Genomic DNA, 27908 nt, shown 5'->3' with positions numbered 1-27908 from the left:
TCATGCCTGAGTAGGACCCTTTGTGTGTTTTAAAGCAAAAATGAATAAAGGCAGGAAAGACAAAATCCAACTGAGAAACAAACAAATTCTATGGTACATCTACAAACTACTGTAGACTATTGATTTCTTGTGTACAAGTGAGATACATGCAATTCATCTCAGGCCTGGCCAATGAAGAGACTCACTTCATACAAAGTGGAAGGTGAATTTAAGTATAGCTACTCTTTTGTCTGTGTCATCCATTCATGATGCTAACAGCAACGATGAGCCTCATACTTCAAGGCGAACAGCCGAAAGTACATTAAAATGGGTTGTGAAGCAACAGGCACTGACAAGAGAGTTTGCAGCAGCCCCATTGATTCTGAAGGCACTCACAAATTCCTCTGTGAGTAGCCCTCGCCTTCTTTCAGACTTTTGCCTCCGAGACCCCACGCATCACAAGATTAAACACCCACCCACCTCCAAGCTTTCAGCAGGGATCTCCATTAAACCCAGCTGACACCTTGAGAAGCTTACCCGCCGCTGACTGACACCACATTAAGATACAACAATTAGCAAAGCTTATTAGTTTCTCGGAAACACCTTCCAGAAAGATTTCAGATTTAAAACAGCTCTCATTTCCTCTTGTCCATCTTTATAATCACAACACCAAAGACCTCAGTGCCATCACACATCGAACCAATAATTACACAAATGTTATGAAAAAATGTATAATACGACTGTAAAGTGACACAGCCACTGAAGTCCTGTTAGTATAGAGCGCCAGCATTTCGAAAAGCTAAAAGTCCCCCTTTTGTGACCCATGTCACACCAAAAATTTAAAAATGTTTACATTAACCCCAAAAATGCTAAATATGCTAACACTTCAGAGATTCATCCATCCATCCATCCATCCATCTTCTGTCTCGCTTGTCCTAAAAGAGTCGCAGTGGCAGCAGGGAGAGCAGAGAAGCCCAGCCGCCCCTGTCCCCCGCAACTTCCTCCAGCTCAACCTGGGGGATCCCCAGCCGTTCCCAGGCCAACTGTGAGATATAATCCCTCCAGCGGGTCCTGGGCCGACCTCGGGGCCTTGTCCCAGTTGGCCGTGCTTGGTATACCTCCAAAGGGAGGCGTCCAGGGGGCATACTTATCAGATGCCTGAACCACCTCAACTGGCTCCTCTCAATGTGAAGGAGTAGCGGCTCTACTCCGAGTTCCTCCCAGATGTCCAAACTCCTCACGCTGTCACAGAGAGTGAGTCTCAGCACCCTGCGGAGAAAACTCACTTCGGCCGCTTGTATCCGCTATCTTATTCTTTCGGTCATCACCCAGAGTTGATGACCATAGGTGAGGGTAGGGACTTAGATCGACCAGTAAATGGAGAGCTTTGCCTTATGGCTCAGCTCCCCCTTCACCACTACAGTCCGGTACAGCGACCGCATTACTACTGCTGCTGCTCCCAGTCCGCGGCCGATTTCGTGAACAAGACCCCAAGATACTTGAACTCCTCCACCTGGGGCAAAAACTCCCCTTACCTGGAAAGGGCATACCATCCTTTTCCATGAGAGAACCATGGACTCAGACTTTGAGGCGCTGATCCTCATCCCCACCCCTTCACACTAGGCTGCAAACCATTCCAGTGCGTGCTGGAGGCAGCCATGTGACGGTGCCAAAAGAACATCATCATCTGAAAAAAGCAGAGACGTCACCTTCCGACTCCCACACAGAATGCCCTCCTGACCTCGACTGCGCCTTGATATCCTGTCCATGAACACCACAAACAGGAGTGGAGACAAGGCACAACCTTGGCGGAGTCCAACACCCACACTGAACAGGCCTGACTTAATGTCGAGTATGCGGACACAGCTTTCACTCCATATGTACAAGGACTGAATGGCCCCCAGTAGTGGCCCCGGTACCCCATACTCCCGAAGCACCTGTCACAGAATTTCCTGGGGAACACGGTCATAGGCTTTCTCCAAGTCCACAAAACACATGTAGACTGGATTAGCAAATTCCCATGCCCCTTCAGCGATCTGTGAGAGGCTAAAAAGCTGGTCCACTGTTCCAGGGCGAGGGCAGAATCCGCATTGTTCCTCTTCAATCTGAGGTTCAACTATCAGCTGGAGCCTCCTCTCCAGCACCCCAGCATAGGCTTTCCCAGGGAGGCTGAGAAGTGTGATGCCCCAATAGTTAGCACACACTCTCCGGTCCCCTTTCTTAAAGATAGGAACCATCACCCCAGTTTGCCAATCCAAGGGCACTGTCCCCGAGGTCCATGCAACATTGCAGAGGCGTGTCAACCATGACAGCCCCGCAACATCCAGGGCCTTAAGTATTTCTGGGCGGATCCCATCCATCCCCAGTGCTTTGCCACTGTGGAGCTTACCAACTACCTCAGTGACTTCCACCAGGGAAATGGACTCTGACAGCCCGAAAGCCTCTGGCCCCGACTCCTGTAAGGGAGGCATATCACTCGGGTTTAAGAGTTCTTCAAAGTGCTCCTTCCACCTCCTGACAATGTCCTCATCAGAGATCTGAAAAATTTATTTATGTAATGGGAATATAAATTGCCTGTTTAGAATGAAGGAAGGACTGGGCTGACGACATGTGATACTAACTGTATTCTTGAAAATTACTATTAACAGGGACACAGTCTTCCCTGAGGACATATTTTATGCGGAACTGGAGATGACATCCGGAGATCAACTCATTTAAATTGCAATATTGCACTGCATGTAAAGCAGGTGTTTCCATCAATGTTCACTTACAGAAAAATCATTATTACACAGAGAAGCACATACTCTGGACTTGTTGCCCTGTACACCAAATTCAGTCCCCAGTAGGAAACAGGTCAATGCATACTCATGCACAGCAACTCTAAAATCTTTGCCAAAAATAATCTTAAAAATTGTTTCGAGGTGCGACTGAACATAGTGGCACATCCACTTGACAGCTTTAATAAAATGAAAGCTCATCTGTGTTTTGCATTCTCTGTCTGCTCTGTATAGGTTGTCCCACAAATCTCTGCGAAGTTTTAGCCTTTTATTACCACCACAAATTCAGCATGAGATCAAAGCTTCACATTTTTTTCTGTCATCTACATGTACAGCCACCTTCACAGCACAAATCACTATTTTCGCTTCTAATGCAACACACAAAAACCTGCAAACTAGAAAGATCATTTTTATATCATGCACACATTGGTTACAGTAACACGTAATTCCAAATTAAAACGCACTTATCAACTGTGGATTGCGCGCCCAAGGTATAAACAAACCTCACCAAAATGGGTGCCAAAGTGTACACTTTGCTTCTGGCTGCCCCACACTGACACAAATCAAGCGGCCATAATAAATCTGCACAAAATTATGCTGACCAACATTCTCGCATCCTGATCAGCCATCATTAATTCATCTACCCTCCGGAGCAAAGGAAATCAATTCCCCAGCACGACACAGCTCTGTGCAACACCTCACTCTGCTAATGGCTTATAAACAAACAGTATCTACATACTTACAAGACTCTTATCCTGCTGGCCCATGACTCCATGGCTGGCAGTGATGGCTAATGGTTTCATAATGAAAAAATATATTCCGAACTGAATTTTAACATCCCTTTCTGCCTTCTTTTCGCGTTCTCTCTCGCCTGTTGTCACACACACACGCTCTCTCTCCTTTGCTTGCTCTTCATTGCAGCCGGCCGTGCAAAGTCAGCCTCTCCGGCAGGAACGCAGGCTGCAGTTTGGGGAATAAGATGCTGGGCAGAGCATCTCTGTTCCAGCTTATCCCCTTCACCAAAAAGCACATTCAAAAAAGACACACGGAACAGCCTTGTAGATGTGGTAGTGATAAGATTTTTATATATAAAAAAAAAAAGAAACATACCAAAAAGTCTACCCAAATCCTATTATTAAAAAATTAAAATGGCTGACAGTACACTCATACACTGGCTCACACACAGTTTCCCTCAAAAGGCATCATAAAATATTAGATTAGTCTGGGACGAGGATCTAGCCTCAGGCATTCGGATGGGCATTGTTAACGCTCCTATTTCAATCTGCAAGCAGACGCAGGAAGAGGGAAGGAGGGGAGGGGGAAACGGGGCAGAGCATGGCACTAAGGAACCTCCTCCCTAGCTCTTAACGCCTCCCTGCTTCACTCGCTCCAATTAATCGCACGCAGCATGACACTGAATGACAGTTTAACAATTTGTGTCCCCAGGTCCCCCTCCTTAATAACCACTCAGTGTTAAGGAACAACTACAAATGCAGCACACATTGTAGTAATGCTTGCCATAACAGAAGAGGGACAGCGAGGAATGGACAGCCTGGGATGAAGGTGAGCAGAAAGAATCTATTTAACAATATACAACCACCCCCCAAAAACACAAGCATGAGGCCCCAAACCCTGACATGACAAACCCTGTGAAAGTAACGTCATTATCATGCTTACTTAAGAGGACCATAGCTGCAGGCAGTTGGCATAGCAACGAACAAGGAAAGCCATTTCCTGGGTGGCAAGGGAGACAGCTTCCTTTTTTTTTTTGGGGGGGGGGGGTGTTTAAAAAGAGCCAAAAATAAAAACCAAGTAAGACAGGAGAAAAGGAGCAACACACAAGCTGCTAGTCTCCAGCTCCTATTCAGGTTGCTTTTAGCATGTACAGAACCTGCACCGATGCAGTATGGTGTTGGTGATGTAATGGCTTACTGACTCCTCAGTCCTTCACCTGCACCTTCGCTTTAGCCTTAGAGCCTTTGCAAGCCCTCGGGTAAAATGAAAGTAGCAAGATGGGTGCCTTTGATAAACAGGCAACTGTCCTCTTGCCCAGCATTCTGCATTGCCCCCCCCCCCCCCTTCCCAAGCTACCCTGGGAATGACAGCATCGATTACTAGCTCCAACACCATAGCACAAAGCAGGTGACATTTTTATAGAGCGAAACCCTAGCGAATAGTCACTTACTACATCGTCAATCTTCACTCTTGATCCTGGGCACCAAGGAGTACACAGGATTTCCAGGTCTCATTACATAGCTAACAAGCTGAATACTAAAAACAGAGTGCAGCACTGAATTTATTTCTGTAACTAAACCAAACCGGTGCTTAAGTTCTCAGGTAGAAGAACCAAGTATTTACTGTAATGGACAGATGGAGGACAAACTGCAAGATTAAATGAGAAACAAAATTTCATTAAATGTCATGCTGTTGCTCTTACTAGTAGTGTGCAAGAACAATGAAAGCAGGAAAAACAGAATAAGGTTTTTAATAACTAGTGCTAATCTTTCATTCAAACACTGACCACACAGTCCTGTAGATTCTACTATAACTATGTGCTTTATTTTTTGACGCACTTAAAATAGTGTGCAAGGCCCAATTATTCTACCAGACTAAAAAGTAAATGAGAAGTATGTGAGATTTTAAGAATAATTTAAAACACAAACTGAAACACTAAATGATGATTTGCTGTTTTTTGTAGTGCATCAAATCTGCTGATACAAAAAGCTACTGCTATACATCTGTCTTGAGAAAATCCAGAGGGAGTAGCACACACTCTAGTATGAGATCACCTCAACACTAATCACAGTTGGCCTGACACTCCATCTCATAGATACACGAGAGTCGGTGACATAATTAAATATTGGATATCAATTACCAGGAAAACTTCAATACGAACCAAACATGACATCACCAGAGACAAGATGCACACGATGGGTAGAGATGGTGTTTCACACTGTGGACCAACTGTCTCACTGGCATTTTGAAGATATTAAACTCATGCTTTCTTTTCTAAACAAGCAACACAGATCAACACACAAGGAAATAGACTATCCATTTTATCTGCTCTCTGTTAACATTCCTGCAGCTGCTCTTAAATCAGTGAATATTGGGCCTGGAAGCTCTGAAAAGACACCATGGGTAGGACACAAATCCCTTCCCCATCTGTAATTCACAGAGCTGATGTAATTTGTTCCTCAGGCCACACGAGGGGAGCTGGGCTCCCAGATGTCACATGACCACAACTACTCTCTGAAGCTCATTAGCATACACTATGATGAGTGTGTCTCTGCCATTTCAAAGCAACACTTTTTTCCCCCCTTTATTTACAGTAAGGCACGGAACACTATTTGTATTAAATGAACAGCAAAGAACCCTTTTGACAAGCCTTTCCCTTAATCTATTGTCAATAGACACCTGGGGGGGGAGATAACTCATCCTTGCACAATGACTTTTAAAAATAAAAATTTAAAAAAAAAATCCAGAGGAAAATATATAGAATGTCAAGCTGTAAACAAACAGTCCTAAGTGATGACACTGTAAATCTTTTACGTAAAGCACAGGTGTATGAGCTGCTCACTACAATCATCACCATCAGTACAGTTTGGCTTTTGCTAAACTACCTTGCAACATATCTGTGCTACCACTGTTGAAGATGCTTGACAGGCTTCAGAAGGAAGATTTAAAACAGGTCCTAAACAGATACACACACACACACACACACACATATTTTCAGAACCGCTTGTCCCATATGGGGTCGCGGGGAACCGGAGCCTACCCGGCAACACAGGGCGTAAGGCCGGAGAGGGAGGGGACACACCCAGGACGGGACGCCAGTCCGTCACAAGGTACCCCAAGCGGGACTCGAACCCCCGACCCACCAGGCAGCAGGACTGTGGTCCAACCCACTGCGCCACCGCACCCCCTTCCTAAACAGATATTCAAATAATATTGTTATAACTGACAGGTATGAAGGCTAGACAAAATACATGCATTCAAAATCCAGAGATGTACTATAAGAGCTCTGCTGTGATCCTAGGAGGGAGGGTTGATATGTTCACTACCACAGACTGTATTCATTTCCATCTTGAATATGGAACGGCCTTTTATAGTTAAGTAAAATGCCCATGTTATCAAATGAAAAACAGCCTGCTGACCTCGGCAATATAATTGCAGATAACGTTTGTTCGATGACCCTCCCTCCTGCCTTTTCCTCCCAAGCGCACAGACCATCATTCCCTGCACTGCTGTGGATGTGCTGTGCTCCAGTCCATTAGCTGCAGAAAACAGCATTAATCTCCTCCTCGACAAAGGACGGATTAGCAGCGAGGGTCCTGGTTAACTCCGGTCCACTCAAGCTTCTGAAGGCGGAGAACATGCTTTGTACATTTCAACAGCTCCCAAATTCACAAGCGATGAGTGTTTGGACCACATCATGATTTTAGGAGATGAGGATGACAAGGCAGGCATGCAAGACATTCGGGAGCAAGTGATGCACAACATTAGGGCCAAGGAACAAGGAAGGGGTGATTCACTGCAATGAAGAACAGCAGAAGTTACCATATGGTTCACAAGTACCTCATACTTCTGACTGTACACAATAGTGTCAGGGTTCAGGTGCACAAAAATGGAAGTTCCATGTTTAAAACAAACATCTGGCATTTCACTTGTTTCTTTTTTGACTTCACAACGGTAATATGTTCAGTTTACAGACAAAAACAGCAAACTGATTTCACCCTAACTGAAGCATAGACAAAACCAATGAGGAAAAAGACTTACCACATTCAAAGCCTCACAATTTCATTTTTGACATTCATGAAGGTATCTGGAGGTGTTAAAAGGCTAATCGATTCCCACTGAAGGAAGCAGTCAACATGCATATCAAGTGTGGGATCCTAACTAAGCAACACAGCTTGGCTCTCTGGAGGTAAACTCCTGCAGGAGACCGAATCCTCCCCCTTCCTAGCAGTGAAATTCTCCCACGCTGCTGTAGGAGGGGGGAAACTGAGGGAAAGAGGGTGAGGAACTAGGCGTTGGCCCATGCCCACAATACTGCTTCCTGTGCAGACGGCAGCACTAGGGGATTGGATTTCCTCACTGACAAGGGGTCAGCTTGAAAGTTAACAAGTTCTCAAAATTCAAGAAAAACATCAGAAGGCAAAGTTACCACGTGGAAAACCCTGTGAAACAATTTATCATGCAGGCAACACCTTGGGAGTTCGCATAAGGGGTCACACTACAACAAACACAGGAAGAGGAAGTACCTGCTTTTAAACATCCTAGTAAACTGTAGGGCTTAGTATCAGTAAAGACTGATCATAGGAGCAGACCTGCTGTTGTATTAAAGTTGAGATGACAGGATCAGAAACTTGGCAACACCAAATATGTGTGTGTACCATGTTCTAATTAACGCGGAAGACAAATGCCTGGATGCAGGAAATTCACTCTCTGATGGTAAGGGAGTTACCAGGTAGACAAACACACCAAGACCTGTGATTTCAGATAAACAGTATCCAAAATGTACGGGAATGTAACCTTTGCACTGCCACATTTTACAAGGAGAAACTAAAAGATTCCTGTGGCTACTTTTCAACTCATCCACTATTTCCACAACAATAATAAATGTTGCATGGTAAAGAATATCACCTCCACACTCATGTTATATGTTATAAAATGCATTTCAATAATTTCATGTCACAGTTTCCTCTCATAAAGGAGATTTAAACAATGTGTTTTGAAAGTAGCTCTCAAATGGCTGCTTCTCTACAACACAAATCAGCATATTCCCAGACAAATGCTACAAGCTGTCCTGCCTGCTCATATGCAAATTGAAACTTATTTCAGGCACACAAGAACTGGGCAGGTTGCAACTCTGGAAACAATGTTAATTACATTTCTTTCTACATGGTGTTCCACAGTAATCTCCCAGAGGTCTGCAGCTCCATTCACAAAAAGCGACCGCATGTTTGGATACAACAGCCATGTTGCACTAGCTTCCTTCTGTGGAGCCCCAGATCAAACGGAAGAACCAAGGGAAATTAGAATGTCTTTATTCTTAATTACCATAACCTACTGAAGCAAGCCCTTTATTTGTGATATTATGACCCTGCTGAAGACTATTGTGGCCCTGTGGGGTTCTCAATAACAAAGTGCCTATTTACCATAAAAATTAATACAAGACAAAAACCCCCACACAGTATTACCTAGTCTTACAAAGTTGAAAACTTTGCCATTGACAACTAGTGAAAATTGATACCTGCTGTAAACCGAAAGTGCTTCTCCAACACAGAGCCATTAAGACACCAGCATTCTTGTTCCAGGGAAAAGAAGAAAAAAAATTACTCCAGACATGGAATATTTTTCCAGTGAGACAGCTATTAGAAGCCAACAGCCATCATGCAGCACAGATTCCCCACTTCACAGGAATAGAGGAAGAGGAGAGACAGGGCATGATATCATAGACCAAAACAGGCTACTGCCAGAAACAGTCCCACTGTGGTACTATAAACCCTGCTTACAGTATTACTTTAGCTACTAAAGCTGAGCATTTGTGACCCATTCTACCAATACCCATCATAATAGAGAGTTCTGCATTTAGCATGTCTTTTTGAGCTCAAGCGTTAGTGGTCTAAACTGGGTGAAATCAGTGATAGACAAACACTACAGACATATCCAAGACACCTCTGGCAAAACCTTAAAAACATCCAAGAGACCAGAATGTCATGCACATTTCTTCACACTGCTCTTCCAGACCAGTTGAAACTCTAGCTGATTTAAAGTAGGCAACTAAATGACCATTCTAGACTTATAAAAACTGTTTTTCTGCCTTAGTGTAAATCCCCCCCCCTTTCTGAATTTTGTCTTTAATAAAACCCACCAAGCAGGTCAGCAGCACTGCTTATCCACAAGCTAATGCAGGAAGATAGGAGCCATAAATCACAACCCCATTAACTTGTGTAGTTCACATGTCTCAGACACAGAAATAGTAAAGATGCCACCAGACTACTGACATTCCTCACCTTCCCACATTTCATGTTTTTAGGCCTGTTGTAAAACCTGTAAACCTGTCATTAAGATTTTATATTTGTGCCCAGTTCAAGATCAACACCAAGAACCATAAAGGACAATGCTAAATATAGACCAGTGTGTCTTTATAAGAGTTTGTCACTCTGTTAGTTGTCTGCATTGTTCTGCAAACATCTTCAAAGAAGATTCGTCTAATCAGTTCTTAGTATTGACAAACCATAATTATAAGTAAACTGGACTTCAACACAGCACAGCAAAGTGTAAATCTGACAAGGCTTGGAAATTAGGTTTTAAACACAGATTAGGGTTCTGTACATATTTTTGTTAGAATCAGATTTTAACATGCAGTCCTGTCAGCTACATACCCATGAATGGTAACTCAATTTTATGGCCATCCTGTTTGGCAAATACTTACATGAGATGAAATCAAAACACATTTTAACATTACACAGAATGCAATAAATTCAGACTGATATACAGTGCTGCTTGGAAATATGTGAACCCCCCCGTGTCCCTTACTTTTACCCCAAAATTGTTATTTAATAAGAAGCAGTCTTTCTCATCTGACATAATAGGTGTGTAATGACCAATTCCAAATGGTGGTTTAGAGGAAATTGTGCATGTCAAAGAAAAACTGTAGTAGTCCAAAGGTGCAAAAAAAAAAAAAAAAAGTGAACCCCAAGTTGCATTGGCTAAACCAAGTACATAAAGAGAATCAGGTGTGTAAGTCAGTTTAAGATTTAAACTCAAGTTTATTCTAATATTTTATACAACATTAATATAAAACACCACAAGACCATCCCTACAGGGTTCGCATACTTTCAAGCAGGACTACGTAATGACAAGAAGCAATGATATAAGAGCATAAAATATGATATAAAGAGCAATTCAGTACATATTTTTAGACTTCAGACCTTAAAAGTGTAAGATTTTTTTTAAAAGAATGAAACTCAGGTTACAGAACATTTGTTCTTTATACATACTGAGATGAGCAACACAGCAAGGACAAATAAATAAACAAACAGTGACACATAGCACGAAAGGAAACGTTAAACTGAATGCAAACAGTGGCACAAAGTACAGGTTAGCAGACACACATGTAACAGTTACAATACCTGTGATTTAGGGCATTCCTGTCAAAATGAAATGAATGTCAGCAAAGGAAAGGAAAAAAATGTGAATTATTATACATGCCATATACCATTCCAACAGTTGTAAAATTAAACTCTGAAGTTTTAAGAATGTAAGCTTCAGTATGCCCTATTGGTCTCATGCAAGAGGAAAGAAAAAATAAAGAAAAATAAACAAGTGTTAATCATGCTGAAGCAATTTTATCATGCCATCGTATACGCTTCATTGCAGGAATGACTACATTTCTAAATTTGCTGATTTATTTATTTATTTGAATATTGGCACAAATTCTCAGATTATCTACAATGGCTGGATTGCTAGCAACTGGTTTTCTTGTAAGGGGGGGGAAAAAAACAATCCTGCATAAGAACAATGTCTTTATACAGTACTATAAACACATTTTAGAAACCAGTTTTAGGAAGGAACATTTTTCATTAGGTTAACAACATGAAGGAATAAAGTTAAGCAACTGCATAAATATTATATGAATAATTTAAACACTAATGGCTAAGTCATCTGCTTTAAATAAAAGTTGTGGTGTACACTGCTCAGTTTAAAGAATAGAAATGGGTCACAGCAGAATGCAAACAATCTGTATAACACAAAAATTGCAGATACTGCACACAGACGAATACAGAGCAAGAAAAGGCTACAGCATTAAGCAGGGGTGGTCATGTAACACTGTCTTCTAAGATGTAAAAAGGTAACCAAATTTTCTGGAATTAATTTGAATTCTCATGTTCAGTTCAAATTTTAATATCTGAGTTGGACAACATTAAACAGTTGAGTTAATCACATATGTGGAGGCAGCTTGTGTAGACTATATTAATTATAAAAAAAAATAAAAAAATCCTTTCCCAATGTGTTAGGAGAGTTCCATAACTTCAACAAAAACAGAATCTGGGTTGAGATTTAACAGGAATATAGATGGGAGACAAATCAAGCCTTTTTGTTGATTACTGGAATAGTTGAATGGAATTTGTTTAGGTAAAATTGTGTCTTATTAGAATCCCAGGATAAATGCATCAAGGTAGGTGAAAGTTCTAATTTTAAAGAGGAATTCATCAAGTTTAAAGAATAAAACTACTTTCCCTTCCATTTACAGTTACTGGATTTCATGAGATAAACTTAACAGTAACCAGTGAAATGTTTAAACAGGTAGTAGGTGAGTTATATTCATATAAAAAAAAAAATAAATAAATAAAAGGCTTCTCCCAGAAAGAAGCCCATTTTCAACATATCGTCTGTCCCGTAGGCCTTTCTTGGCATGCTAATTCATACAGATACACTGAAAACATAACCTTCAAACGATGACTTTGGTGACCGCTAAAGCTGATGTCTTCTACAAAAGCAGCTTAGTAAGCAGACTAAAAACTAAGACTTTGGCTATAAACAGTCTCATTAAACATTACACAGAGCTCAGCTCCCCGTGATTAAAATGAAGTGAAAAGGCTATGACACTGTTCATCATTCAGAATATGTTCCACAAAGCGCTAGTTTTCAACACTGAAAAGCATTTAATCTGCATTTCAGAAGAACATGAAGAAAGTGGCAACTGAATTGTGTGGGGAAAAGCTCTATCTGTAAGCAATGTTATGTTAATTTGCCCCTTTCAAGAACAAATGCTAAACATCTGGTATCACATGGCAACACACATCGAGGGCTGACAAGAACTTGGGCATTACTGGGCTACAGTTATCCTTCAAACACTTCATAAAACCACAGTTATCGTGGAACTCTTCATAAAACCCTCAGCATGATGAAGGTGAGGGTACAACTGCCTGAAACAACAGGCCACGAACAGGACAAGTATGGTTTATCATCTTAAACCTGGATTATGACAAGAACTTTATTAAATTACTTAAGTTACTGCTTCTTAATGCTATCTAGCATTTCAAACTCATTCATGAGGCAGAACATACACTTTAAAAATTTAACTTGCAGATTGGTGAGGGTGGACACACGAAATATTCAACTTTATTAAGAGTTATTCCTGCTACATTAATATGGCAGAACTTCCAAATTAGTTTTGTTTATATAATCTTGAACATTATGTCACTAGTAAAATTAAAAACTAAAATTTCATTTTAATGAATACTTGGGAATACTTAGTGCAAGCATTTTAATGATGGGAAAATGCCTGTCACTAAGTACAGTACTGGTATTTCCAATATTTTCTCAGAGGGCATCTACTGAACTACTTTTCCTATAATTTAACCATTTCTCAACATTACAATGTTATTAAAATGTTTCTCCACTCATTCACAACCAGATCAAACTTGGAGAGTTTGTAGCCTGTGGTTCTGGATCATGTGAAAGTCGTCAACTATTCCATATAAGTATTAATTAGATTTAATGAGTGAACCCCCTCTAACAAAAACTGACCACAAATAAGATGCATCGTATCCCTAAGTCACACCTCAATTTCATTTTAAACCATTAATTTCATGTAAGGAGCCAGGATGACTGTAGCTACCCAAGAATGCTTTGCATGAGAAGCACACCACAGCCTTAAATGCAGGTTCAGAAGTGCAGCAATATTAAACTGTAAACAACTTAGATCTTTAGATTTTTTTTCTTGGTATACTGAAGGGGGGGAAAGAAAAAAAAAAAGAAACACACACACCCTATTACTATTTAACTGTTCCCAAGGCAGAGCCCTAACTAGCACAAAAAAAAAAAAAAAAAAGAAAAATAGATGAACAGACCTATGGTCTCTAAAGCCTGGTCACTTACCGTGTGGTATGCCCTGGGCAAAGGAGGCTTTCCAATTGGGTATGGGTCAACTGTATCGATGATGGTTTGCCGTTCTCCTTTCTGGTTAATTTTGCGGAATCTCCTGCGAGACTGTCGATGTGATGCTTGTCGTTGGAAATACTCCTCATTTTCATCCATATAGTCAACCTAACCAGAAGGGCAGGAGAGAAGGACAAGCTGAGAGTTTTATCCTCAAGCACCAAGTCCCACCATCCCGGTCATACCTCATGAACGCAGGCTAGCTATCTATGTAGACAGCCCAAAAGGAAAGCAAGCAGACAGAATTAAATATACATATTTTTAAAAAAAAAAAAAAAAGTGGGGGGGGCAAATGTATACCTCACTGCATTTGCCTGTCTATTGGGTGATATTTTGGGGAGTTGCTTTAAAACCTAGCTTGCTGAAACGTTATCGAAGCCCACATACGCTGACAAAAATGGCAGTGATGCACACAAAGTCCCTCCCGAGGACGGGGGGACACACATGGTGCATGTGGCTGATGAAACACACAGGCAAATTCAGCAAATCTACTATGACACAAAGACCGATGTCCCAGTCAATGGTACAAATCTAGAGATGCTGGCAGCAAATTAACAGGAGATGACAAAATGTTTTCCCCCGCACACATCTCAGCAGCATTGAGAAGCAGGCAAAAAAAAAAAAAAAAAAAAAAACTGCTACTCTGATGCAAGGTGGAAAAAAATAGAAAACCACACAGTATAAACTACCACTGTAGCGAGATCTTCAAAAAAAGCCAGTTTGATTTAAAGCTACAGAAGGCTGAAATGAAATATCAATGAGAATGACAAAGCATTTAAGACACTTATTGCTTACACATTCTTTTCCCGTCTTCCTCACTGCAGACTCATATTTTACAGCATGCAGCTTTCTGCATTATAGATCCCTGTACCGTACTGTTCGCTGCTATGGCAACCGCTGAGAGGAAAAGCGAGTTGCTAGAGTACAACTATAACGACAATGCACGCCTGAACAAATGTTACCCAAACTGATGCAGGTGAAAAGAGAATTGCAGGTGGATGTGCACTGACATGTTCTACACATTAGTTAAGAAGTGAAGTGATTAAGAGGGAAGGAAAGACGACATTGACAGGCAGTGTACCCATGGTTCATTTTCATAAAGCAATTCAAATCTCTTCTCTGTAAACTCTAACAAATCAGGCTTAAGGAAGATTTATGGGCAAGAATATAAATGACTGATTGATTCATATTCTTCAACCCTAAAATGGCAAATGCCTCCAATGTAAAGCTGCCTATCCAGTGAAGAGAAACAATAATGAACCAGCCCCATGCTGGTGGAAGTCTAACAAAGCTGAAACGGCAAGTGACACCATATCCAAATACCTTTTCAAAGAGGCCACTTTAAGACTTAGTCACATTTACAGAAAACCAATTGGCACAGTGTCAGTTAAAGGAATGAGGTAATGCACAGTTCACACTTTCATTACCTTTTTGTCCAACCTCTGTTGGTCTGATACAACTATCATCAATACATTTATTCATTCAGCTGACACTTCTCCAAAGCAACACAGAACCTTACGCTTACCTACAATTATTTGCCCAACCTGAGTCAGCAGCAGCTCCAACCACTACCCACTGCCCAGATACGAATCAATCATTCGGAAGAACAGCAATGGATGGAAACAACCTCAAAACAAGTATAAGTCTACTCACACTCAACAACAATATTCTTTGACTGATATTTCAAATTAGTCTGAACTGGTACGAACATAATAATCCCAAGATATATTCCCAAATGCATATATTTTTGAAGCCGAAATGTCTTAATATAACCTAGCATGACGAAGGTGAGGGTACAACTGCCAGAACCTATTTCTATTTAAAAATAGAAATTTCCATTTAAAAACTAACTGAAGACTAAGTATTTGATAGGCATTTCCCAGAAGAATAAGTAATCCCAAAAGTAAGGACATTCTTACTTTATCCAAACTATGCAACTGCTCTTTATCTGGGACAGTGTCCAAGATAAGACAGCACTTGTCCAACAAGTGATCAGTGCCAGTCTAATTTAATTTTACTACACCCAACTCAAATGTTAAAAATCAACATGTAGTAGCTGACCCAATACCTAATGGTTGTATGTGGAAAAAAATTTTCTGAAGTTTTTTTTTTTTTTTTTTTTTTTAAATACGGATTTAAACCTTGAAGAGATGACACTAACTCAAAACTGCTTGGACAGAACCGCACTTTCAGTAGTAACAGGAGTAAGGTCTTCAGGAAATAAAAACAATGACATTGACAAAAGAGGCACTATGGGAAGACTCCCAAAACAGTGCGACTAATGGTCTACGCGCTGTGTCATGAGTTAAAAGTAAAATTGGGCCACATTGGGTCCATGTACAAACGTCAGTCTCATTTTACATTTACATTTCTTTGCTTTCCTTAAACACTTTGCTTTTTCCAACACTCAAAAACTTCTGAAGTTAATGCATGATGAAGCAGGGGTATTACTATATTATACTATTCCATGGGTTTCTGAAGATAACTATCCCTGCCAAAATGTCATGCCACGATATCACGTACATACATTTAAATATGGGAAACAGGAATTCCCCCCCACATTTTAGCAGAAAGGAAGAAGTTCTGCCCAAAGAGAAACCACAAGGAGACACCAGAGGAAGAGGTGGGGGAGAGCCAACATGACACAGAGGGAAAAAAAAAAAAACAGAGTAGAAATGGTAGGGCAGAGAGAAGGAAACCAGAGGTGTCATCACAGGCGAGCAAGAGGACTCTGGTGAAGGACTCACCACAATCATTTCCGATGGCTCCAGCACGATGCACTCACAGCCACGGCGCAGGCTGCCTGCTGAACGCTTGCCAAAGCTAGGGGGATAAACGGGGTCTTAGTCGCACAGAATCACAGTACAGTTACATCATTCTTTGGAACAGAGCGGAAAAAAATTCTGAATGAGGGATCCAGACTACAGAAGTTTCTCCATGTTCTATAATTACACAGAACCTTATTTTCTTTTGTTACACCACACCACACAACTCTAAAATGCAGTAACAAAGATGTGCAAAAATGTCATTAAACTCCACATTGTACTTGGTAATCATAGATATAGATAAAATGATGCACTGATGTATACTGTGGTCACTTCAAGTTCTCTGGTTGTCTGGTGTTTCCAAAGGGAACCAAAATGCAGTCCCTCTGAAACATCTCCTTGGTGATACTGCATTATGACAACACATCATACCACCAATGGTCATGGAGTTTGACTCACATATTTTCAATAACTGTACATTTGAAATGCTTTAGCAGATGACCAGAACCTTCACAAAACAAGACTGATCAAAGCCAGGACACTTATAACCTGTATTATTTGCACATCTGGAAAAGCAAACAACTGACCAACCTGTAGCTACATGGCTGAATGTCATGTTGGCTTACCAAAACAAGCAAGGTTTCATCAGCATAATGCAATAAAAGATTCTGCCGACTCCTCCTTGCCAGAACAAACAGTGAGATGTGATCAATATAATTACAATTCATACAAACCCAGCCTTACAGTAATTAGTTTGCTCTGCTCACCATAACATGCAGAATATCATGAAAAGCACCATATTTGAAATATAAAACAGAATAAACCTTTAATCTGTTTTGATATACTTACAGAAAGACAATTCTTAAAACGGTTACCAAGAAGTACAGTACAAACAACTTATTTAAATCATTAGTGATGCTAACAATACCATGAATCTCAAGTACAGGTGGTTTCTGATTTAACGCAAGAATTATCTGGGAAATCCTTATGTAAATTGGAATTTACATAAGTCAGATTTTACACAACCCCAAAAAAGTCTGTATAATGAAACACAAAATATATAAATTTGTTGTATTTTTCTGCATTAGACTGTGACCAGATGACTTTAATACCCTTTTCTTCTGCTACCACTACCACGGAAAATTACTTCAGATATGCAAATAATTCACTTAAGATCTTAAACAGAAGAAAGTTTTGATACACAATGGTCTTAAAATTTAAGCACTGGGAAATCTTAGTGTAGTGAAAACTGACAACTCCATGCTGGCTCTTTAAAACTCTCCATGAGAACGCCATATTGGCTCTTCAGGGGGATGTTCTATCACTGCCTTTGTTGCGGCTGATGAAGTATCACACTGAGTGCTCAGTGACCCGGTTTTCAAAGCCAGCTGCAGCGGTCTAGAGGCTCAACAGCAGGCAATCCCCAAATGTGGTGAGACTTCAAACTCAGTCCATCTTTAATGTTCTGGCACCAACCATGGTCCAACCACAAACACTGTGGGTTTTTAATGTCCCAAGGCGCCTGGCTGTCATACCCATATACCAGTACTGTGGGGATCAGACTGTCAGCTCCCTGTACCAGCTTTACACGCCCAAAGTGGTTGTCACTACTTTCTCACTAATATAACAGAAATATAATTAAACAGCATAAAGCCTATAAACATCACCTGCAGGACAGAACATTTAATAAAGCTTATTTGACTCTTAGCTAAATTAACTGATAAATTCACTGTTCACAGACAGGCACTTTTTTTTTTTTTTTTTTTTTTTTTTTTTTTTACACAAAGCATTTTTAAGTTTTATTTATCAATACATTTTACAGCATCAGGCTATGGTATCATAACTTGTTCCTATTGATTAAATTACATTTTTTGCTGTGGTAAAGTCAGTAAAGTGAAACCCATGCACTGCCTGTCTGTGGCTGAATTATTCATGCTGTGCTGGTGCTGCAGCATCTGCTTGTTTACACAAAGGATGGAGTGGGACTTTGTGTTGCCCCGGCCCTCAGCCTCACCCCATTTCAAAATGGACATGTCATGACTCTGTATAGTGTCCTACTTCACCCCTTCACATTTGTACATCTCTGTGCTGGGCCTGATTCTAGTAGGATCTCAGTACTAAACTCATCTAACTGGCTAGAAACCACCGTTACGGTGAAAAATCCCTGGATTGCAAGAGCGCTGAAACATTCAGAGTTTCCGTATAGCTTACATAAAAAGACAGCAGACAAGGCGGACTGATGGTCAAAATGGAATAATTCATGTCTAAACCTGCTGGCAAAAAGAAGCAGTAAGTCACTACAAAGACACGCTTCCTTCCCAAAGGACTTCACTCTGCTCTGCTAGAGTGAACCTCCTAAAAATACATTTCAGCACAATGGCTTACACAAGCGTTTCATCATTGCATCGGTGGCCCGATGCTCAGCTTGTTCAACACAGCCAGTAATTCTGACAATGAGCTGGCGCGCAGCAATCAAAGCGCCTTCATGTGACAGACGCAGGGGAATGGGCGTTGCACTGCCAAAACGCTTTGCTGTCAGAGAAGGGTGATTAAAGGCCTTGGCAGCTGTGAATTCGTCCTGCAATATCACAAACACGCACGAACACACACACACACACACACACACACAGCGCCACTTGTGCTTTTATTAGAACCCTGAATGGCATCAAAATCCTGTCAGCCGACACATGACTTTAGTGCCCAAAATACTTCCTGCATCACAATCACTGAAAAACTCTTGATGTCAAAAGCAGTGTACTACTGTAACCACCCCCCCCCCCCCCCCCCGAACCCTCTATTAAGGTGAGGGCATCATTTCCCACTTTCCTGTAAGAAATTGAAGGTCACCCACAATTCTCTGTTGACCTTATTTAAATGTTTTTAATTATGACAAATTAAATTTGACTGTCTTGTTGAAATAAGATCATATATACTGTAAATAGATTATATATACACGTATATAGACAACGCACATTAAGCAAAGAAAGCAACTTCGGAGCCGCAAAAGCACTATTACACAGGAGTATAAATGAAATCATACTGGTAGTCATTACAGGCACATTGCCTTTCTAAACCAACCAGCCACACTACCTTAAGTCCTCAATTAAAATCATAGACATTGTACCTGAAAGCAAGCCCACAGAGAGCAGTCCTGTCAACAGTCCTGTGGAAAATAAGTCTCAATTCCAGCGTTTCTAGGACAGCAAGCTTTGCTAAGCTATCAGAACAACGAGGAAAGGTCTGAGCGCTGGATCCCTCCCGCAGCCTGGCCTCACGCTCTCTTGCCCCCCACCAGCATTCCTGTGAACGGCTCATTTCCTGCCCTAGGGTAAAGCAGGCACCCCTGCTGGCCTCCACTGTGTGAAGTGCATTGTCCCACCTCACACCCCACCCCCTCATTTGCTTCCCACTCAACAAACACTTCGGCCACCTCACAGACCCACACAGGAACACAGCCACGCTAATGGCCCTTTTAAATCACACACATCCCAAAGAGTGGGTTTAAGGCAATGATCAAGTGAAAACACTGATCATTTCTTAGCTCTGTAGGTCAAGGAGCATTATTTAAAGTGAAAAATACTCCATAGTAAAGTACTAAAAAGCAAATTAATCTTTTCCCTTCTGTAATACACATATCGAACACTTCGCTTAACAGAAAAATCCGACAGTCTTATGCAGAATACTACATTACCATTGAAAGTTAGATGTAAAAAAGCCAAAATGTGTATGAAAGCATGCATGCAGTTCTATTCGAACACATATCCATTTCATTGGTACCCAAATAATGTAACTGTTGATATAACCACGACCTCTGAGTGATACAAAAATGCATTGTTGTACCATGGTATAAACAAATCTAAATCTAGTTTTGCTGACATTCCAAACATGCGTGACTCTGTGGTTGTAATCAAGCTAGGATAACACAGGAAGAAAAAGAGAAATCCACTTGGTTATAAACGAGTGACTCAGTTTTCTATGTCCCTCGTGGGTTTGAAATATCAGCAAATCCCTAAAACTGGACTGTGCTGAAAAATTTTGATACCAGTAAAAATGTTTTTGTTAAACATCGTGAGACAAGCACTTGAGGGAGGAGGAAAAAGTAACTCAATCCATTGCCTCAAACACTGTACATAACATAACCAAATGAAACCCTGGTAATTTCATGACCCTTGCCATATTGATAAACTAACCCCAGCTACACTGCAGTCAACTACAAAGCCATGTTTTCCTTGTTTTCTTCCTCACCTGCCTGTAATCGTAATAAACACTACAACATTTTAATAAAAAATAAATAAAAAAACATCACAACAAGAACAGTTTCTCACTAGGAACATGATGCATAACCTATGGTGCTGAGAATACTTTCAGGAAAAAAGTCAGTCAGTAGGCAGTCAGGGGCCACAAGAGATTCTAACATCAGGGACCACAGATCCACAGCCCCAGGATGGCACTGGAACAGCAAACAGGTCCCAGGCTGGACCAGCCTTCCAAGCCAGCTGGTAAACTGTCCACAAGGAGGCCTATTCTCTCAGTTCACATTTGATGATCAATAGTTATCAAGTTTATTTCAGCAGTGCCATGGCTGAACTGCAAGCAGTATTTTGTCACCAACTCTAAGGTTTGGAAATTCACTCCTCATGGACAGAAATTTAGTTACATTCTTCACTTTAACCTGATTACTTTTCAGACACTAATTCAAAACAGCTGAACACAGAGAATGGGACAGCTATTCAGAGATACACACCTAAAGCATGCAGGACACTGAAAATGTTAAGATGCTGACACATTATTGATCAAAGTAATTTTTGGGAACACTAAACAGTAGTAGCCAAGCAAAAGTGTGAAATAAATCAACATCTGCAGTGCTACTAAATAAATGTATTAAATTTGTAACATTCAAAGAATTAGATCTGATGTATATGCCTTGAACCCCTTTTACATTCTTTACAACATAAAAACACAAAATTTTTAATCTGTTGAGTTAATGTTATTCATGCTTTACACTTGTTTAGATTTGTCTTAAATGACTCCAGCATCATAGAAGAAAGTTAAAAACTTTGGCATACCTGCTTCTTGGCAAAAACATGGACTCCTTGATGAATACCGAACCTGAAAGCAGAATATACCAGCAGGTGCCAATGTCATCGGGGCTGAAAAAGAAGAGGAGGATAATAAATGCAAAATTGCCAGACAGCACATGAATCCATCAACACACACACCTGCAGTGAGACGGTGCTTCACAGTTCACTATGGAGGACTGAAAACCGGAAATCATGTGGCGAGTTGAAAGGAGTCATTTTTCATCCTTAATGGGAAGCATTTCATTTGTAGGTTGGTAACTATACAAAGGGGAAGGAGGGCCAAAGTCTCTCACACCTCAGCACTAGGACAGTCTCCCCACAGTGCACTGAGGTATTTGGTGGACTGGCAGGGTCACCCAATCAGACGGATAAAGCCCTAATGTGCTTCGACTTACCTTATTAACTAGGAGAAACAAGACAAACCTCACTCATTTTCTTCACCAACAGGAAATATGCAAGGACAGGCTCACATCAGCATGACTACATGGATAAATATCTTCTGAGTTTGCAGACAAATGATACATTACCATTCACAATACACTGCAAACCTAAGGAGCAACAGCTCAACAGTTTTACTATCTTCCCTCTCTCTTCTGACATGCAGATTGACTATCAGTATAGATCAGTATAGGTCTTATGTGCCAAATTAGGTTCAAGTTGTCTTACAGACTTAAAAAGTCACAACAAAAGATTCTTTGATAGTTAAATGAAATCCACTTAGACTGTGCAGAAGGTTGTGTTTGTGATGAATGCATTGATCATAATCGGAGAGGAAGACAGACTTAATTGCCAGGTAAAAATCTGTGATATGGCAGGCTACACTGACCAAAAAAAAAAAAAAAATGTATGAAAAGCACGGGCTGGCGATCCTGGGGAGACAGTAATCTACAGCAAGAAGCATGCAAAAAAAAAAAAAAAAAAAAAAAAAAAAAAGTCACACACACACAAACACACACACTGTATATTATAGTATGGAGTCTAGGACAAAACTAGGGGGGGTTTGTCTGGAGTAGATTTTGTCCTATACCCATAAGTATACTATATATAGCACACACACAAAACCATGTGATTCATACGCACTGCTTAATCCTCCTTACGGATAACAATGGACCCAAGAAGCTCATGCTGCTTTTCATTTGAATAGTGTATGAGACGTAGGGAGAGTGCATTATTTCTGAGGAGGCCACTGAAGAGTACCACATGGCAAAACAAAAACATGCTACAAAGCCGATGTCTGGTCCCCATTTACAAGAAAATATCTCATGTACTCCAAACATATTTGCTGACTGTGATAAATGGAATCAAATCACACACAATTCTGACATATGAACAGCTGTCTTCAATTCAAATTTGCATAAGCAATGAATTCTGCATTTCTGGTATATGAAAAGGTTCTTCTACATTTGAATGTAAAGCAAAACAAAACGCCCTCTGCACACCTTTCCTGATACAAAGTCAACTACGTGACAATCCTTCTCTCTAACATTCTTCAAACACCAACACATACTCCGTATCTCCTGTCCCTCAATGGCACCCAAAACCCCACCTACAAAACATAGTGCTATGCTAATGAAGCATCAGGCACCCCTCCTACTCCCTGCCGTTATGCTAATGAGCCAACACAAGCACCCCATCCACAGACACACAGCAAATTCCTTCAATGTTAGCTGCTACTGCCTCTGATGCCCTTTTTTTTTTTTTTTTTTTTTACAGGAGAAGGTACATGTGAAATATTCATCACTCCACTAGGGATGGGCAGGGCACCAAGGCAAGGGAACAAAGCTGCAGTGTGATACAAAGCCCTGACTGAACTGGGTCACTCGTCCGCTCTCCAACAACCTTTAGAAATGTTTATCAAAACACTCACAGCGGTGAAAGCACTCACAGGAGTTATTTAGCACCAACAACAGAGCCAGGAGGAAGAAGAGAGTGAGAGAGAGAAAGATGTACATATCCATTGATTTTCAAGTGTATATGAGGAAGTTAAGTTGAGGCTGGAATCCAAAAAAGGATAAGAAATGCCAACATGCTTAATCCCGACTCTTAAATCAGATCATCAACATGAAGAAATTTGCCACAGAAGTGTTTGTATATGCTTTACTTCTCGTATGTACATCAGACATTAATGCATCTCAGCTGACCAGGACTAACTGTGGAACATAAACAAGCTGGGACTAGTCTGTATGGCAGCCCACCAACAGCAGTCTGGGAATTTTATTCTCACTGGAACTTAAGCTGGCCAAAGCACAGAAATAACACTTTAAGGCATTATGATTGTGAGGGTCTCTCAAGGAAAGAAGTATTTTCACATTAAATATTACTTATTAACCTGTCTGCTTCGTGTCCTAATCTTAAAATGCAGTAACATGTAGGACTGTAAAATCATCAACAACAGTACACCTTTAAAAAAAAAAAAAAAAAAAAAAAAAGAAAAAAAAAGTGATGCCTTACTACATGTATTCTGCAGTGATTTGGTACATACCAGGTAAATTCCATCACTTGCATTCTGTGTAAAATGTGTATTTGTATTAGTACACAAAGGACTTATGCTCTGTGGCAGACACATGGAGGCTTACTCTGGACCTACTGTGATCTGTATGTAATCTTTTGTAATTTTCTGTTGAATACACACAGGACAATGGTTATGCATGCATGTGGAATATTTAAAAGGTCACAACTGACACACAAGGCCAAGACTCCACGGGCACAGAAAGAGATGAAAGGGAGCAGGAAAGGCCCAATGGCTGGGACTGATGTGCAGGTCAGGGAGTAAACTCAATTTATCAAGACATATTTCAAAAAGACAACTAGATCATCCTGTTAAAACTAACACCAAAAGCCCCTTTCCTCCTATTAAACTCACGAGCGTGAGTGGGAGTTAATCTTTCGATCACCACAATGCCACATTTAAAAGATACTGAAATATAATGTAAATTAGTGAAAGACAACCATGCTGCTAAGCAGCAAATGGTAAGTCCCTTGCATAAGATGAGGCAGCACTTCTTTTAAAAGGGGACTGTTTTGGTAACAGCTCTGAGAACAAAACATGCTTGAGCCAGAGGATAAAAGGACAAACCTTCCAAAATCTTTGAAACATAAATCCCTGTTGGAACACATCTGCTTTATATTCAGGAAGTGGGCTAACAAACTAATCCCTTTTTTCACTGACAGTACAGCATTTCTGAAAGACTCACTTTCATTTTGTGTATTCAAAAGCAAAAAATAAAAAATATTTAAAAGTCATGCCCACTGTTAAAGGTTTCAGAATACAAGAATGAAATGTAATAGGTACACACTTTATTGACCTTCAGTACCTTGAGGGCAGAGACCATTGTAACTAAAGAACTGCAGCAGGATCTGCTTTTCAAAGCCTCCTTGCAATGGTGTAAGAAAATTACCAGTAGGTTTATTTGGGCCGAGGTGTCTGCTGGGCCATAACTGGTCCACAAGTCAAATCACACAGACTAGGACACTTGGAACAGGGAGGGAGCACAAGCAGAGCTCTCTGAGGTTGCCACTAATGAGATAAAATCTGGGGTCAGAGCATGAAGTGTGTAGCTGCAGAAGGGCTGTTTGTGGAAAGTGCTGGAATGCTGTTGAGTCCTGGTCCGAGGGGACAACGCACAACCTGGGTCAGAGCAGGTGTGCATGCTTGTCATTGTGTGGCACTTTGAATACTAAAACTGTCAGACTTGTGCTTTTAACAAGGTGTAGCTAACACTGAGGTCTACGAGGAAGACACTTCCAAGAGGTAAACACTGCACCAAAACCAAGAGCAAGGAAATATTGCCCAGACCTAGGCTGTCTGGCACATCCCATAGAGACTAGAAACTGCCAAACTGTTAGTGCTGCATGGTACCCAACTGCCTCTGGGACAACATCTAGGAGTACACCCCGTTTTATGACCATTAGTTTCTAGCCATCATTTTCGCTTTTTCTGGACTGAACGCCTTTATGAGTTCGGCTAGACTTGCGTGCTGCCATTCTGCCCTGGAGCCAACAGCAATGTCCTTGCATCCATTCTCTTAACACCCAGTGGAAGCGAGTACTCCAGTGGTGATCGGCAGAGGGAAAATAAGCGGGGCTGAGCTGCCACATCTAATATGAGCGATCGCCGACTAAGCAGGGGCAAGCCCTGAAGGGAGGCACTGAATATCTTAGCACAGGTGCAGAACTGATCTAACTGGTGTTAGGCCAATAATGGAAATGGAGATGGGTGATGCCAACGATGAACAGCAGCAAACAATGAAGATGCATTACCATAAGACTACTTATCATTGAAATGAGTCATTAGTTCCTTTGCATTGACTGCAGCAGATCACTATTTCTGAGGTGAAGACCTTGCAAAATCTGGACATAAGGAAAGATTAATAATCTCAGTAGTTAAAACGATCTAAAAACAGTACAGGATATATAGAGCTTCATCTACATTCCCTAAGCCAATTTTTTTTTTTTTTTTAAAAAGTTCTGACTCTGGTTATGAAAACTGAATAGATATCAGGCTGAATTTAAATTTATTAATTTACCCGACACTTTTCTACAAAGCAACTTATAACAAACTGTCAACAATTATTTACCCATTTATACAGCTGAGTAATTTTATTGGAACAATTTTCAGGTTGAGTACCTTGCTCAAGGGTACTACAACAGGCAAGGCAAGGCAATGTCTACAACGGCTTGTCCCAAGCAGGGTTGCTCAAGCCATAGCCTAACCGGCAATACTGCGTGGGAGACCGAAGGGGGAGGGGGACACACTTGGACGGAATGCTAGTTCGCCGCAAGGCACCCCAAGCAGGGTTCAAACCCCAGAGCCGCCACCCGCCACTCAGCAGGCACAGGTCAAACCGCCACGGCACTGCCTCCCCCCCAAACTGCCATTTACATTGAGAATAATGCAACTTAATACGAATAACAGTTCGAGCATTTTTAGAAATGAAGAGAGATGTGTAATAGCTGTTTATCAGCATAGGCGGTGGACAGAGGTGAAACAAAGCTTTTGACCAGGTGTAAATGGGTCTTGCATGCGCAGCAAGTTCTCTCGGCCAGAGCAAGGGTAGTGCGGGCGGGCAGGGGCAGCACCTCTTTGTGTGGCAGAGGCACCCAGAACAGGTCACTGAGTACATTCCTGGAGAAGGCAGTCAATGAAAAGTATCAAACATTTAAGAATCTATCTGCGCTTATTTTCTAGGTGACCTAAAATCAACTTTAGCCACAGGGAATGAAAATCACCCAAGCACATGAAATCATGCTGTTTTTTGTGTCGGTGGGGACAGAGATGAAGAATTTGTATTTTTTCTTCTCTGGCAAAACACTGGAATGGGGAGGGGGGCTTAAAGGATCCAAATTACTCATGTAATGCTTCAGTGCAGCATATATATGTTATATATATAAAAAAATAGTGTATCACACTGAAATTAAACCCCTTTTCCATGGCAAGAACACCGATAAAAAGGTAGGATTTAAGGACAATGTTTTCATTTAAGCCCATGCAGTGTTTTCAGCATTTAAGGCAACCATTATTAAAACTGAATCTGAATTTTGAACAATTAGCTGCTGCTGAGGTAACAGAACTAAGATGTTTTGGGAAGTTAATAAAAATAATTACTACCTTACTCACTAAAGAGATGCAAAATGATGCTTTATAGGCAGTCTTCTGGACAGCTCAGATAATATTCAAATACAAGGGTTGATGTTACTTTACAGCAACAGACTCTTCTCGATGTTGCGGTCAGGGATGCGTTTCCGCTCCCTAAAGGCCAATACAGAGAGGATGAAGAGGAGTGTCTTCTCTCAGGCTGTTCGGGCCCTCAACCAATACAACACCTAGGACTAAATACCAGTCACCTTCAGGAACCACTCCACCTCTGCTATTCCATTTCATATACAAACTCAGACTGAACTACCTGCGCGATCTTGCACATTACATGCACTGTTGCACACCATATTGCACTAAATCTTATGCCGCACATATTTTTATAATTAGATATTTATACATTTTGGTCTTACATACGCATAAATAGATTTTATATATATATATTTTTAAATTTTAATAATCTAGAAAGACAAATAAAAGGTATGTCGGACAGGTGTATAAAGCATTTCATTGCACGTCGTACTGTGTATGTGACTAATAAAATTTGATCTACTAATACCACTGATAATCTTTTATAACACACACACACACACACACACACACACACACACACACGTCTGAAACCGCCTGTCCCATACGGGATCGAGGGGAGCCGGAGCCTAACCCGGCAACACAGGGCGTAAGGCTGGAGGGGGAGGGGACACACCGAGGACAGGATGCCAGTCTGTCGAAAGGCACCCCAAGCAGGACTCGAACCCCAGAC

General features: G+C 41.0%; 1 protein-coding gene across 15 annotated transcripts in view; it reads right to left on the bottom strand.

The window, feature by feature from the left end:
• Positions 1 to 27908, bottom strand: part of rapgef2b (Rap guanine nucleotide exchange factor 2b) — an 86814-nt gene that overhangs the window by 26574 nt on the left and 32332 nt on the right. For 12 of the 15 annotated variants that reach the window (XM_018735827.2, XM_018735824.2, XM_018735834.2 and 9 more), the window contains exons 4-7: positions 21538 to 21621; positions 16454 to 16529; positions 13647 to 13814; positions 10895 to 10912 (exon numbers count right to left, since the gene is read on the bottom strand). In XM_018735827.2, coding sequence (XP_018591343.1) covers positions 10895 to 10912; positions 13647 to 13814; positions 16454 to 16529; positions 21538 to 21621 — 346 coding nt within the window. The remainder of the gene's footprint in view (positions 1 to 10894; positions 10913 to 13646; positions 13815 to 16453; positions 16530 to 21537; positions 21622 to 27908) is intronic. The other 3 variants (XM_018735823.2, XM_029259180.1, XM_018735835.2) reach the window with 1 other exon arrangement.

The sequence above is a fragment of the Scleropages formosus genome, chromosome 16, assembly GCF_900964775.1.
Source record: "Scleropages formosus chromosome 16, fSclFor1.1, whole genome shotgun sequence".
NCBI classification, from domain to species: Eukaryota; Metazoa; Chordata; class Actinopteri; order Osteoglossiformes; family Osteoglossidae; genus Scleropages; species Scleropages formosus.
Note: the sequence above shows the minus strand (reverse complement) of the source record. Positions and strands in the feature narration are given on the sequence as shown.